The following is a 13996-nucleotide window of genomic DNA, read 5'->3' as shown; positions in this document are numbered from 1 at the left end:
AGGTGTGTCATGAGCCTTTAAACCTCACTGAAGTCTCAGTTTCTCTTTGTGGTCATCCCCCCAAGCTAGACACAGAACTCCCCATAGGTGTACCATGAGTTGCTCTTTTGAAATAACCAGTGTGGGTTAAATTGCTATGCTGTTGCAGGGGAGCTTGTCCTTACCAAGGAATTAAGGTAAGAACAGAGTGGTGAGGCTTGCACAAATGACTCAAGAAATTACCACCACCATCCGAACAGCAAGACTCAACCTACAGATAGAGAAGTTAACACAGACACAAAATGGATAAGAGATCACCCTCTGGGGGAAATACTTGTAGGACTGCACAGCCTACACTGAGAGCAAAAAACCCACAATCATAACTGGCTTAAAATCTCTAAGGCTAGATATAGCCCTGTAAAATCCAAACCAGGAACCTTCTAGTCAATTCTCTTTCTGGCATTGACCAATGTCAAATACCTCTGAAGACAATACAAGAAATAGAAACTTATACTAGATATACATTCTTATTATGAGCTAGAAAATAGCTATGGAAACCTCTAAAAAAAATCTTATGTGGAGTTAGCATAGATTTTTACTCACATTGTCACTGTAGTGGTATCAGAAGGCTCCATATCAGTAGGTTGAGCACACAGAGCACACAATGGATGGGAATTAAAAAGAAACAGCTGGAAGGAATGACATTTTCCCATTTTTTTCAGACAAGGAGTGAAGACACTATGAAGGACTAAATGATTTGCCCAAAGTCATATAAGAAAGACAGAGGGTTGTAATTATTTTTATTTATTTATTATTTTTTATTTCTGGAGTGTCAAATAACAAGTCAGGTGAGGGATTCACTTTTGTTCTCCAAGGTAAATTGATGTGGGAGGAGAGATGGCTTGTTTGTTACAGGGCTGTCATATCAAGGTACTAGCACACAAAGACAATGACTGGATATTATGAACCTTAACAGAAAAAGTGAGAAAGACAGACTTGATGGCATCTTGTTTTTGAGGCTGCACGTGACATAAACTACAGGAAGGGAAAATCACCTCCGTGTGCTGCACATTCCTCAGCCAGCTGCATTGTCACTGGCAGCAGCATGAGAGGGAGATGCAGCAAGAAGCTCCCTTCTGCCTTCAGAGAAGCAGAGGCAGAAGGGACTGCCTTGAGGCTGGTCAGACAGCCAGCAGATTCAGGTGCCTCTCCATCTTTCTTGGGATGAGGAGGAAGAAACCCAGCAGAGCTGTGATGGCTAAATTCGATGGCAGAGGTAGAAGGATGGGTGGCAAGTAGTGATCAATGAAGGCACAGGTTTTCATGTTGTCTTTCTGTTGGATGCACGTGTATCTGGCTGCAGAGCCTGAGTTACTACCAGCACCTGCTGAAGGAGAAGCTGATGACAGTCATCCTGTGGGCACAGGCAAAGCAGCCAGTAGTTGCTTTTTTCACTGGGACTAAGAGTGCAGTGAAGTCCTTTATCTCCTTATCCTCCTTTTGCTTAATTTGGACCTGGCTTTAAAAAGGAGAAAATGAGGCTGGAACTCTGCTGTTCTGCAGGACCCAGCTAACAACACCTGCTGTATGGCTATTTGAGTCATTTCCATCCTGAAGTTGATTTGAGTGATCCAGACAGGTATTATTACTTTTATTTCCATAGGATCATCACTCTATCTTGATCTCACGAGGACTCAGTTTCTCTCTGATAAACTGGGTAAAGCATAGCTTCCTGACCTCATAGCAGGGTAGGAAAAATAAAACTGTTCTGGTTTGCAAAAGAAAGAAGTATGAACATGTCAGAAAAACTCAGAAATTGTTAAATTATCCTCTCCTGTGAGCTAAGGTCAATATTTGCATATAAATCATGACTAAGGTACACATTCCAGGCAGTTGAAATAAACAAAACATTCAACAATATATCTAAGTGCTGACAGAAGGTGCACTTCATCATTGTAAAATTAAAGCCTAGTATGAATTGTATCATAAAAATACCAAAATAACATTTACTCAGACATCTCATTATCTAACTTCAAGGAGAAAAAAAATTAGATCTACCTGTGGAGAAGGAGGGTGACTATGCAACAGTCTGTTTCTCCAGGTAAATGTTGTCTCAGTTATATTAGGACCTCCCACACCTTTTCATCCTTTTTAGATCACAAAGACAGGGAGGTGATAAAGAGGTCTCTTCTCACAACTAGTATACTAAATTTGCCTCATTGGCTGCACATATTGTTACAAGTTTTTCCTAATGCCTAAATAATTAGAGCATATTAAATATATTGGAATCTCAAAGTTGTCATGTAGGTCAAATGCAGTCTGTTTCTTTCATCTGTTCATTAGACAAATGTTGCATTGTGAAACATTATAATATAATTATGCTAACAAACAAATACTTTGTAAGGTGCTGGAGACTGACTTTGGGTATCCAGATGAGGGGTGCCTAAAACAATCCCATGGCTACTCTCATCTGATGCTCCCCTGTAACAGCCTAAAAGCAAACCAACCCTCCACATGGTGGGGTCCACTCAGGCATCATTGTCTGAAAGTCTGCCGTCATCCGCCCTGTCCAGGGCCCCAGAAAGGAGCACCTAGATGAGGACTGGCTGCTGCTGAAGGGAGGGATCCCCCCCAGGCCTCCTGGATCCTCACCCCATGCCCACTCTGCCCCAGCACATGGCTGGCCCCTGTGTAGCCCCATGTAGCCTGTGCCATCTCCCAGAGCTGCCCTCTGGACCCCTGATGGGCTCTGCGTGCCTAGGGCCAGGGCTGCCAATATCTCTGGCCTGAATTGTCTGCTGGCTCAGTCAGCCCTTCCTCCAAATAGTTCAGCCTTGTAGGTATTCACTCGTTTCCCCAGTCTGGGAGACCTCATCAGTCCCTACAACTACCCAAAAGGAGGTTGTAGCGAGGTGGGTGTTGGTCTCCTTTCTCGGGTGACAAGTGGTAGGACTCAAAGAAACAGCATCAAGTTGTGCCAGGGGAGGTTTAGTTTGGATGTCTGGAAGAATTTCTTCATGAAGGGGTGTTGAAGCATTGGAAAAGGGTGCCCAGTGAAGTGGTGGAGTCACCATCCCTGGAGATGTTAAAGAGATATGAGCACAAGGCACTTGGGGACATGGTTTAGTAGTGGCAGTGTTAGGTTGATGTTATCAATCTAACTTGATCATCTTAAGGGTCTTGTCCAACCTAAATGACTCCATAAAGAGCACACCTTCTATCCTCTTCTCAAGGTCACTGACAGCTGAAAAAATCCATTGCTAGTCTACAGAAAAGCCACTGTTGCTGGTCTTTATGTGGGAAACCCCACGTGCTTTGGAAAATCTGCATTATATTCCTAGGATTTTTTTTTATTTTTATTTTTTAAACAGCCATTCATTCACTGCTACCTGGACATGGCTGAACACTTCTGGCCTTCCCTAGTGTAAAAACACTAAACCCAAACATGCTGTACATCTTACTTTTCCCCACCATCTGACCACAGCTTTAACTACTTAAATAATAGTAGGTAATAATGCTGGAAATTATCACGGCTGCTGTTCAGAGTGTCTGTGTTGAGGAGACAAAGGAATGCTGCTCTAATACAACACTTAGAATAGTACTAGCTTCTTAGGGTTGTTCTATTTGAAAGGAAATGTGGAAATTACAGCCTGATTCTTCTTAGCTGAGGCCACTTCCCTTGTGTCCTCAACTTATATTTACAGTGAATAAAGCACTAAATAGACACAGGGAGACAGGCAGGGCAAGACATTTGCTTTTTCCTACCTCTGCACGAAGCTGCTCCCTGGTTCCTTGGTGTGTGTGCCCTTTCTTTCTCTGCTTATAAAGCTGCTCTTACTTCGTCATGTTCAACTTCCCCTCACAACGGACGCCCTCTATACAGCCCTCTAAATGCTGTGTTAATACACATTAAAAACAAGAAGATTTATTTTCTGCAAAGAGGAAGCAGCAAATCTTGGCCTAGGGATAAGCAGCAGGCTGTTCAGCACTTCCCAACACCAGAATCCTGATGCTCCATGGCACTGCAGGGTTGTGTTTACTGGAACTTTCTTTCCCACAATGATTCAGTCTATTTCCCTGCCAAATGTTCTATCTGGGTAGTCTGGATGATGACATTTGGTCCCTGCTCTCTCCCAGCCTTCCTGGGGGTTTGCATTCATATCAGAAGCTAGTTACTCCTTGAATAGAAACACATCTGCTCCCATCCTTCTCCAGGAGAGCATCCATGTTTGGGGGAAAAAAAGTACTTCCAAAACCCAATTTTCAGCAGCATGAGTACGTGCCAAGCAAGGCACAGAAACCATTCAAAAGTTGAATGCTGCCCTTCTGCAAAGTCATCTGTGATGCCAAAGAAAGAAGCCTGGGAACCAGAGCAAGGATGCCTCTGTTTCTGTTTAAAAAATTAACTACCCCTAGCAACAGAAACCAGCTCAGCCATTTGGATGAAGAACATTTTAGTCCCAGGACATCTACAAACACAATGGTTTGGCCAGAGCCCAACACAAGTCAACTCTATACACAAGGCTTGTTTCGCTTCTGGGTCCTGGAGGTCCCTCCTGGCACTCAAAGCTCTGGAGTGTAGCTCCTTAAAAGACTTTCAGACCGCGTCCACACAGCAGCAGCTGTGTCCTAAACTTACCCTCCCTGGTGTAGCTTAATCATTCCTCATGGGCACTGCGTCTGGCTGCACACATGGTTTGATTTCTGATTTCTCTCTTTGGAAATATTTATGAAGAATCTGTGTAAGTAGAGAGACGGATGCCATTACTTCAGGAAGGAACATAAAGAAATGCAAAGTACTCCAGATGTGTTGCACGTCTGAAATGGCTGGTCTGAGTGTACTGATCCCTGGCTAAAATCCTAAAGCCTGTGTGGTACAGCTCACGTATACAACTGTTCTTTCTGCTTCTCAAAACCTATGCAGTTATGCATAGATTTGTCTCACACAATAAAAGCTGGTAATTTCAAAGGGATTTCATGCCCCTACCATCGCACCCAGCCTACTGCATTATATAAGAAGGGATATCTACACGGATGTGCATCCCACTGTGCTGATTTCCCAGTTCACTGACCACACTGAAATTAAGCAAATACGCTTATTTAAATTAGAGCTTTTGTACTAGCTTAGGTCCTATCCACTGAAAGTAAAGGCTTAGGTAATTCATCTGAGAACTACATTTGAGTCGTTCAGATGTAAACTGGGAGTGGTTTTTTTTTTTTTTTTTTTTTTTTTTTTTTTTTTATCTCTACAAAGTTATTCAGGTAAACAGGGCTGGATAATCAAGTCCATTTTTGATAATATTTTATGACTATCTCTGAAGATAGGATCAGTTCCTTCCTCTGGCAATAGACATATGCCTGAATTCTCTTTTTTAAAGAGCTCTTTGCCTCCCTGCTTACGGTCTCTATATCTCTGGTCTGTTTCATTAGGCTGTGTTTCCCGTTTGGAAGCAACCTTGTAATTAATGCTAGTAAATCATGCATTAAGAAGTCACTGAGGAACAAGTCCCCCTGTGTCAAGACTTATGGCAAGTTAGATTCCTGACTGTAACTGTGTCCCTTCATGACTCTCCTTTGAGTAGAGCCTCCTTAAGATGTCACAGCTGTTGACCATGCCTACACACATCCAGCAGTACCTGGTAAAGCTGTGGCCAGAATCTCATTAATCTTGTGCTGCTGTAGGCATGTCTTCAAAAATCAGTGTCTCAGTTTAAGCTTCTGGTTTGGACTTGTAAACTAAACACCATAAAAATTTTTAGCTTCTAATGCAATGTTTAGTTACCACGAATACTAACCAATCTTTCGGAAAGACAGATGTCTGCAATGCAGTGGAGAAACATACCCTAAAATGATCACTTTGCAATTAATCTGGCGGTTTACTCTCCTGTTGGTCCACAGCTCACAGCAGACCAGGAGTCCCTGAGCTCAGGTCCTGGGTGGTAGAGCAGGACAGTTATACAGAGCACTCACAGCACTAGAGGCACTCACAGCAGGACAGCTTTAGCTTGAGTCCAAATCTGCAATAAGCTGTGAGTCTGCTGCTCTCCCTCCAGCCTAGCCACTGCTCTGAGGATGTCAGATCAGGTTGCCCAAAAGCGAAATCCTCAGGTGAAATGTTCTGAAACCAGTCAGAGAACATCCTGTTGTGGAGAAGTCCTCAATCATGTCAGATTTTTTTCCCCCACAGCCAAATGTCTAAAAAAACACTGCAAATCACTATTTCTATCTCCAGAATAACACAACCAAATTTGTGTTTTCTCTACAAGGATTCTTACACATGAAACACCTGAAAGATAACATGTGCAGAGCGCATTTGGAAGTGGACAGTGGGGCTTGTAAATGTAAGGAACTGTCACTTCCTACGATCAACCTCCACATGATGCCTGACACCTTGGCTGGATGTGTCAAATGCTGCACAAAACCCCTCAAGTTACCCTTGTCTCCAGACAGCATAACTGGATTTTCCTCTGTCTTCTTCATCTGCTTGCTTATTCTAAATCCACAGCACTTAAATTTGCAGCTCAGGACTCTACTGTGCTGACCTGTTTTCAGCCTCCTCCGCTCCTTGCCGTTCATTATCTTGCCAATGTTATCTCAATACAAATCGAGGTTGTAAGCTGTGGGCAAGTATGTGTGCAGCAGATGCTTAGGGTGATTTCTTGCAGTTAGTCATACAGCAAATGAGACTGCAAATTGCTAAGACAAGGAAGCAGTGTGGTGCTTTGCCACCTCCAGGAGTTACAGATTGTTTAAGCTATGAGCATAAAATGTTATTAATGGTACTGACTAGAGAGAGAAAATGAGATTAATCTATTGCATCTTCTCTTACCTGCCTGCATGTCTTCAGCTGCTGCCCTTTCATTTTTCTCTGTCTCTTTCCAGTTTTGTGGAATACTTTTCTCCTTCCCTTTTCATGGTCCTTCCTGGTGACCTGCTGATGCCAGGTCTCCTCCCAACCTCTTCCACCCTACAGAAATTCTTATTTGCAACAGTTTTTTATGGTGATCAATGGTGCTTTGCAGAAATCCATGAGTCTTGGATGCACATTGTTTAAAAGAGAAAAAAAAAAAAAAAAAAAAAAAAAAAAAAAAAAAAAGAACAGTTTTATTCCTCAAACACTTGCTTCTATTATTCAGCAGCACGTGGGAGGAAAAAGAGATAGAAAATCCATGCCCTCTACAAATACCATAATCAGAAGGTCAAGATGGGGTCTAATCCTGAAGTCTCTCAGTCCTTTAATACATTTCATGTTTGTGAGGCACCAGTAACAATTTTTTTTTGCCTTCTACTGCCAGTGAGACCTAATGGATTAACACAAGGTGTCCCAGCTACAGCAAATGGTAATGACAGACAACTTTTTCTTGCTCTTGTCATCTTCCTTGTCTCTTTACCGTCCGTGTGCAACAGTAAGTCAGGCAGCAAGGCAGTCGGTCCTCCACCTTCTGATTTCCCTTGTCTCCAAGAAGCTCTGCCCATGTACAGCCATCACCTGCTGCAGACTGCGACAGTCCAGACCTGCACCAGTCCTGCTCCATGACATAAGGAGGACGGCTGGAAGTCCTTGTGTTGGCATCTGGGGTTTCCTGCACCCTCCACAGGCGTCAGTTTATTAACCTGGAGCCATTCCAGAGGGAAGAGCAGCGTGTATCTCATTCTGTGCATACTTTCTGGGATTTTTCTGCCATTTTGTGAGAGTTCACCAGAAGTGCTCAGTGCTAAATGATTGAAATGACCTGACTTACAGAAGCTCTGAACCAGTCCTGCACTTCAGATGCACAAACTGGTGCTTGCAGCAAAGAAGGAATATGAACAGGAAAGGCAGTGGCAGGTATCCAACCTCATCATTGTAAATACTTGATCATGACACTCTTTTTTTGTTCCCCCTCTTCCATAGTAACAGCAAGACTGTAAATGGCCACAATGGAGAAGCTCTGCCTTTCCTATGATTAGCTGTGTTAATAAATCTGGGTAATATACTGCTTTCTGAATCAGTGTTCAGTGATAAAATCAACAAAGTGAAGCATCCATCTGGAATCATTTCACCCCTCAGGGTTTCTGTTTTATTTACCCTGCTCCTAATCAGCCCTTAAACTTAATCCAGTTCCACTCAAGCATCAGATCCAAATAATTCCTGAAATAATCCTAAGGTGCTTTCCTGACATCAAATAAGGGCACAGAGGGTCCATAAATCATGCTGGAAGCTCCTTGAGTTATGAATTGCAAGTCAGTGCCATCCTTTTGATATAGGCAATGTCAGAGGATGTCTGTAAGAACAAATAGCTGTTGTCACTGATATTTTAGAGAGCTTCTGGGTCTCTGTGGCTATATTAGATCTGTATTTGCTATGACAGCAGCACCTGATCTTCTTCTGACTGTGCTGAGATGGAGGCTGACAACTCCCAGATGTTAGAACAGCTGTCCATGTAGCGTGTTACATCACGCCTCCTTTGGCAAAGGGAATAATATCAGCTGTAGGAGAGCAAATATTTCATGCTTGGAAGACATCAGCCAACAATCTTAAACAGCTTTCCTTTTCACATGTAATTGCTAAAGAGAGTGGCATGCAGCTCTGAAATCAATGGAGAGCATCTAGCAGGCGTTGGTATTCCTGGGCGATGTTGCTGTATAAGGCAGGTATCTGGTGGGGCTGGAAATGCGGATCTCTCCCTTTCCTGGACTGTGGCAGCTGTCCAGGGCAGGGAGTGTAGATGAAGCAGTTGCCTTCTAGAACGGGTCAGTCATTTCCCAGATGTGCCTCAGAGCAGCTGATGCACAGCACTTGGTCCCGTGCTCTTGCTAATGCACCCTGGTCTGGGGTTGCCCTTTGTTCATCCAAGGGCTGACACTACCCACTGGGAGGTGATTTGTTAAAGCCCCTAGCATGACCCATTTTTATGAGGGAAGATCTCAGTAAGCAGGAGTTCTTAAGAAGGATACAGAGAGATGCTTAGTGAGAGAGATTGAGCACTTCCCTTCTGCTGTTTCAGTGAGAGGGGATGAGCTTTTGTGAAATCAGATTCAGATTTAGTCCTGCCAACAGGCACACATGAGGGTAGGGCTTGGTGAAAGCAGCAGCTTCAAAGCCCTAAGCCCGTAAGTGTCACTTGTTTCCTGTGCCGCATTTCATGGGAGAGAATCTCTGTTTTGGTGGCAGTGCTCAGCAACATCAGTGGTGCCCCAGGAGTAGAGTTCATTAATTTGGGCTAATTTGGGCCAAGTGTGGGGCAGCTGCAGCCTGCTCCTCTCCTCATAGGGTGGCTTAAGAAAAGTGAGAAAGTCACAGTCAAAGCAGAGGGTGTGCTAGGTGTGAAATGGGACATCAGTCCTTGTTGCTTTCACCAGGTGATGGGGTTGATCCATCTGTTGTGACAGCTAAAACCTGCCAGGGGCAGAGATGCCAAGTCAGCAGGCTGGAGAATTCTCAAACCATTAAGCAATGCTTTTGGGGAGGTGCATGGGAGATGGCATGGGAATCTTACTCACCAGTTTTCCTGACTATTGCAGAAGGACCACATTTTTCAGCAGGGAAATAGAAGGCTGTAAGATCAAACCCTGGAAGGGAAGATCAGGAAATGCTGAGTGGGTACACATGTTTTTACCAAGTCGGCATCTGTTTGCCTTGCAGAATTTAACACTGAGTCCTGGGGTCTTTCCTTCCCTTCCACGTGAACCGTCACTGAACCCAGGCCCAGCTTGGTCTTGGTCATCTCTACCTGCATCTCTGTCCCAGTACAAGATTTGGATTGTAGTTGAAATCTTATTTTGATCAAAGATAGACGTGGGGATCTAGCAATTTCTTTGTGAACAATGACTCTTAGGTCTACCTTGCCTTGCCACAGAAGAGCAGGAGACATCATTTATCATGTTGCATACTGGAGCTGTGAAAGGCTAACATGCAAAGCATGCCACCCACTGCTACTTCCTTCCACCCCTTTCACTGCTGGTTCTTTCGGGCTGGCAAAATTCAAGTCTGGGCTTCTCCATGGATTTGGGGCTTTCTTCCCCTGAGATGAACTCAGCACCTGGGGTGCATGGGTTTACCCATGCCAATTTGGCCAATTTTCATCTCACAGATTCTCTTGTGACTTTTCATTGCCTGACCCTGGTAACTGGGCTGAAGTACAATTCCCTATTCCCTCCATTCTTACTTTCCAACTGAAAACTTAACTGTGCCTTGAATTGAACCTACCTGACAAATACTGGATGGTGCTCACCCAGCCATTTCTTATCTATTTTCTTTTGTCTATCATTAGGCAAAAGCAAAAAACGCCTTTCTTTATGGCTCCACGGGTCCCCTACAATTCCCAATCTGTTCCTGAAAAAACAGCTTTCCTTGTTTACTAGTAGATATCTACAGCAAGTTCCTGACCTCAGTTGCTGGGTTTACAGCACACAAAGTTAAGACTGATTTCCTATCCTAATCATTGGCTTGGACCTTGATAGTGTCAGGTAATACCAAGTACTTTTCAAATTCAACAGGGCAGGTAATTTTGTAAGATTCTGTGAAAAAAATCCAAGCCAAAGCCCTTTAAGTGGATCACTTCAGGCCACACAGTCTTATTGAAGGCACCAAATTTTATGGAATTTACTGTAGTATTTAGTGATTTATGGCAGTAATTAAAACAGTTATACCAACACTTCTCTTGTAAGGGGCAAGCTGGAATCAAATCAGACATCTCCTTTCAACCCCGAGTTTGGGGTCTTTCATGCTGAAGGCTCGTAGTCTTCCTCTCCCCCTTTCTACTTACTTGGCACCATGCCAAGTTTGTAGAACATTCTCTTCAAGTCTTGTCTCCCAGCCGTCCTTCAGCTTCTTTCTCCTTCCTCTTTATCTCTCGGCCCCCCCTAACCACATACCAAAGATCCGCATAGTATCCCATAACAGTCACTAGTTGTTATCAGTTGTTCTGAAACTCCCAGACATCAAACACAAACAGCTTTCTTATTTGATGCTTCACGAGTAATTAAAACATTCTTCCCCAGCCATTCACAGACACATCTATAGCAGTGTTAAGTTAATCTCAAAGAAGACAGGGAAAAAAAAAACTGTAACTGTTAGAAATAGAAGTCCAGAATAACAAAAGCAAACAGGTTCATAAATGTAAGGAGTATTTTCTGAAGACTTGATAAATTGACTAGAATGAGGGGGAGACTGGGACACACTGCATCTGTGGTTCAAGAATTAAATTGCCAGTGCAAGGCCCAGAGGCAGACAGGATTCAAACAGAATTGTTCTTTATGGACACAAATTGTTAAAACATTCCTCACACTGTTCTTCTGCCTGGCTGTTGGGTCTGTTCTCTTACGAGTAGGTGCAGCAAAGACCTCTCAATTCACCTCACTCTCAGGAGCATACAGCTGTGAAATTCATCTTGTCTCAGAAACCCACAACTGCCTCTTGAAGCAATAGCAGCGTTGGTTTCAGAAAGGTTTCAGAACCTCATTATTATGAACAAGATTTTTTTTTTATTTGTTTTTCCTGCTGAGGCAGTGGGATGCAGCATTAAGAAATTGAGATAGAAAAACTTGCCTCGGAGTCTTAATTAGATTCTAATTTTTTTTTTGCAAGCTGCAGGAGGGAGGGCTGATGATGGAAGGAGGCTGCAGCCTGTGGTGGTGGTGTCACATTCTCTCCCACATCTCTCCCTGTCACCCAGCTATAATGGTCCCTGGTGTTTTGACACAGATGCCTTCAAATGTCATTAGCCCTGTGGATAATTCTTCTGTATGCTCTGGCGCATCAACCCCACTGCTGGAATGAGGAGGCTCTACTGACACTGAGGAGACTCAGTTTCAGGTCCCAGTTCTGGCTTTCAAGATCTTTTCTTTCCTGCATGGAAGGTTTAAATTTAGCACTTAGAAGGTGACCCTAAGGGCTGAGGAGGATGTTGAAAAAATGCACCTAACCCCTTGTGAGCAATGATGGCATGAAGGTGTTCCGGTCAGCTCTGCAGGCACCTTGCTGTCCTGGCAGCAGACAGGGAGCAGGTCCCTGGCATAGAGCTGTACATTCCTCTCTGGGAACAAAAACTCACCAACACAAGCCTTTCACTGGTTCTGGCCTTTCTTGGTGGAGAGGAGGGAACTGAGCAGGTAGACTGAAAGCCTCAGAGGCCTCAAATGCTCCAATGTTGAAGATCAGAGAAGAGGGTGTTTGGATAAGATGCAGTGCTTCTCAAATGTAGCTCTCAGGGCCTGGGCAAGGAATAATTTTTTATTTTATTTTATTTTTTTTCCTCCTAACCAAATCCTCCTTCTACTTGCAGCTCAGTATTTCGCTAGCATCATGGTCATCGTTGGTCTGTCTGTGGTTGTAACGGTGCTGGTTCTGCAGTTTCACCATCATGACCCACAAGCCGGAAAGATGCCCAGATGGGTAAGTACCTCTGGTGGTAAATATTCAACAACCTACTGATGGAAAAATTTAAATGTGGTGGCAAACTGATGAGGGGCAGACGTTGTTCCTCATTAACCCTAAGTGTCAATATGGACACTGTTTTACACTGTTACTTTTGCTGTTAGGGTGGAAGAACATACATACTAAATTGGGGTTTCCATTAAAAATAGCATCTGTTATTTATTTATTTATTTATTTTTAATTTAAACTTTAAACAGGGGTAGGTAAGAGTAATCTCTCTCAGCACCTGCTTTGTAAGCACCAACCGCATGGGCAGCACCTTTGATTTCTTATGCAGCAGACACCAATAAAATGTGGCATTACAAAGCACCAGCAAACACTGACTGGTCTCTGCTGGGCAGTTTGTCTGCTCTGCTCCCTCACAGATTCTCACTGAATTTAACATCAGAGCTGTAATCCCCCAGAACAAAGGCAGGAGGTGAGGCCAATTTGCTTATCTTCTCTTGCAACTGCCCCAGTTACGAGCTGGCTCCCAGAGCTGCTGGAAAACCAGGAACACCAACAACTCATTACTGAACACAGAGCACAGAGATGCTTCTCACAGCTTGGATATGGCTCCTAATGCACCATCAGCAAAAACAGAAAGGCTGGGCTCGCTCTGGCATCAAGGAGATCCCTGGACATCACTGGCTCAGTTATCTGCCCTTTGCTGAAGCATATCTACTGCTCCAAGTGGAAAATTAATTCTGTCTGTTTCCATCTGATCACTTCTCAGTTCAGCTCACATGTGGACCCTCTTTTCTCTGCAGCAGAAGACTCTGTTTTCCCACTGAGGTCTGGCACCTGTCCCAGATGCCTTTGAGGAGGAATGACTTTATTTTAGATTTTCCAGTTAAAACAAAAGTATGTTGTTTTTTTTCCTCTCTCATTTCCCTTAGAATAGGTTTCAGAATAAGAAGGTTATGCTTTGCTATTGCAAAAAGAAAAGCAATGAAGGCATAAGCAGATACAAATAGTCATCTGCCTACCTTGGTTTTGCAAACGTCTGCTCCTACAGCATCCTCTAGTACCTCATTCACCACATTTGTCATGCTAGACAATTATCCTGACACAATGTTAAATGTCATAAGCCTACCAATGTCAGCCTGAGAACAGAAATGTTTTCTAATTTGACTTCTCTAAAAATAAACTGCAACATCAGTGCAAATTAAAAAATAAATAAATGAAAGGAAGTCCAAGAGTAATAAGTCTACTAATAATTATTTCTTAAGGTGCCATATCTTTGAAGATCATTTTACTTTCAAGACACCAGAGCATGTGAATTGTGGATAAACCTCCATGCAAGCAAGACTTGAGGGCAAAAATTTGGGTAAACATGTTTCAGATACCTGCCTAGACAGAGTATGTAGCAGCTTAACAGCTCCCACGAGCAATTTTATTATTCCTCTTGCTTTTTGAGGAGCCTGGACAAAATGGCTCATATTAAATATGCTCACAAGGCCTTCCAAGTCAGTTCTTTCTCTCTTTCACAGAATGGCAGGAGATCCTCTCAGGCCTCCTCAGTTATTTTGCTGAGGAAACTGTCATATGGTGCTCAGATTTTGCAGGAAATGATGATTCAGGACTCTTCTGGGAGGTTCTCATGAGAGAGCACGAACC

The 13996-nt window shown here is 43.4% G+C and overlaps 1 protein-coding gene across 1 annotated transcript in view; it reads left to right on the top strand.

The window, feature by feature from the left end:
• The window catches only part of LOC311427800 (neuronal acetylcholine receptor subunit alpha-7-like), a 58460-nt gene that overhangs the window by 40023 nt on the left and 4441 nt on the right, over positions 1-13996 (top strand). The window contains exon 9 of the mRNA XM_084505372.1: positions 12246-12355. Coding sequence (XP_084361498.1) covers positions 12246-12355 — 110 coding nt within the window. The remainder of the gene's footprint in view (positions 1-12245; positions 12356-13996) is intronic.

The sequence above is a fragment of the Aythya ferina genome (genome assembly GCF_964211825.1).
Source record: "Aythya ferina genome assembly, chromosome: Z".
NCBI classification, from domain to species: Eukaryota; Metazoa; Chordata; class Aves; order Anseriformes; family Anatidae; genus Aythya; species Aythya ferina.
This window is presented reverse-complemented; position numbering and strand designations above follow the sequence as displayed.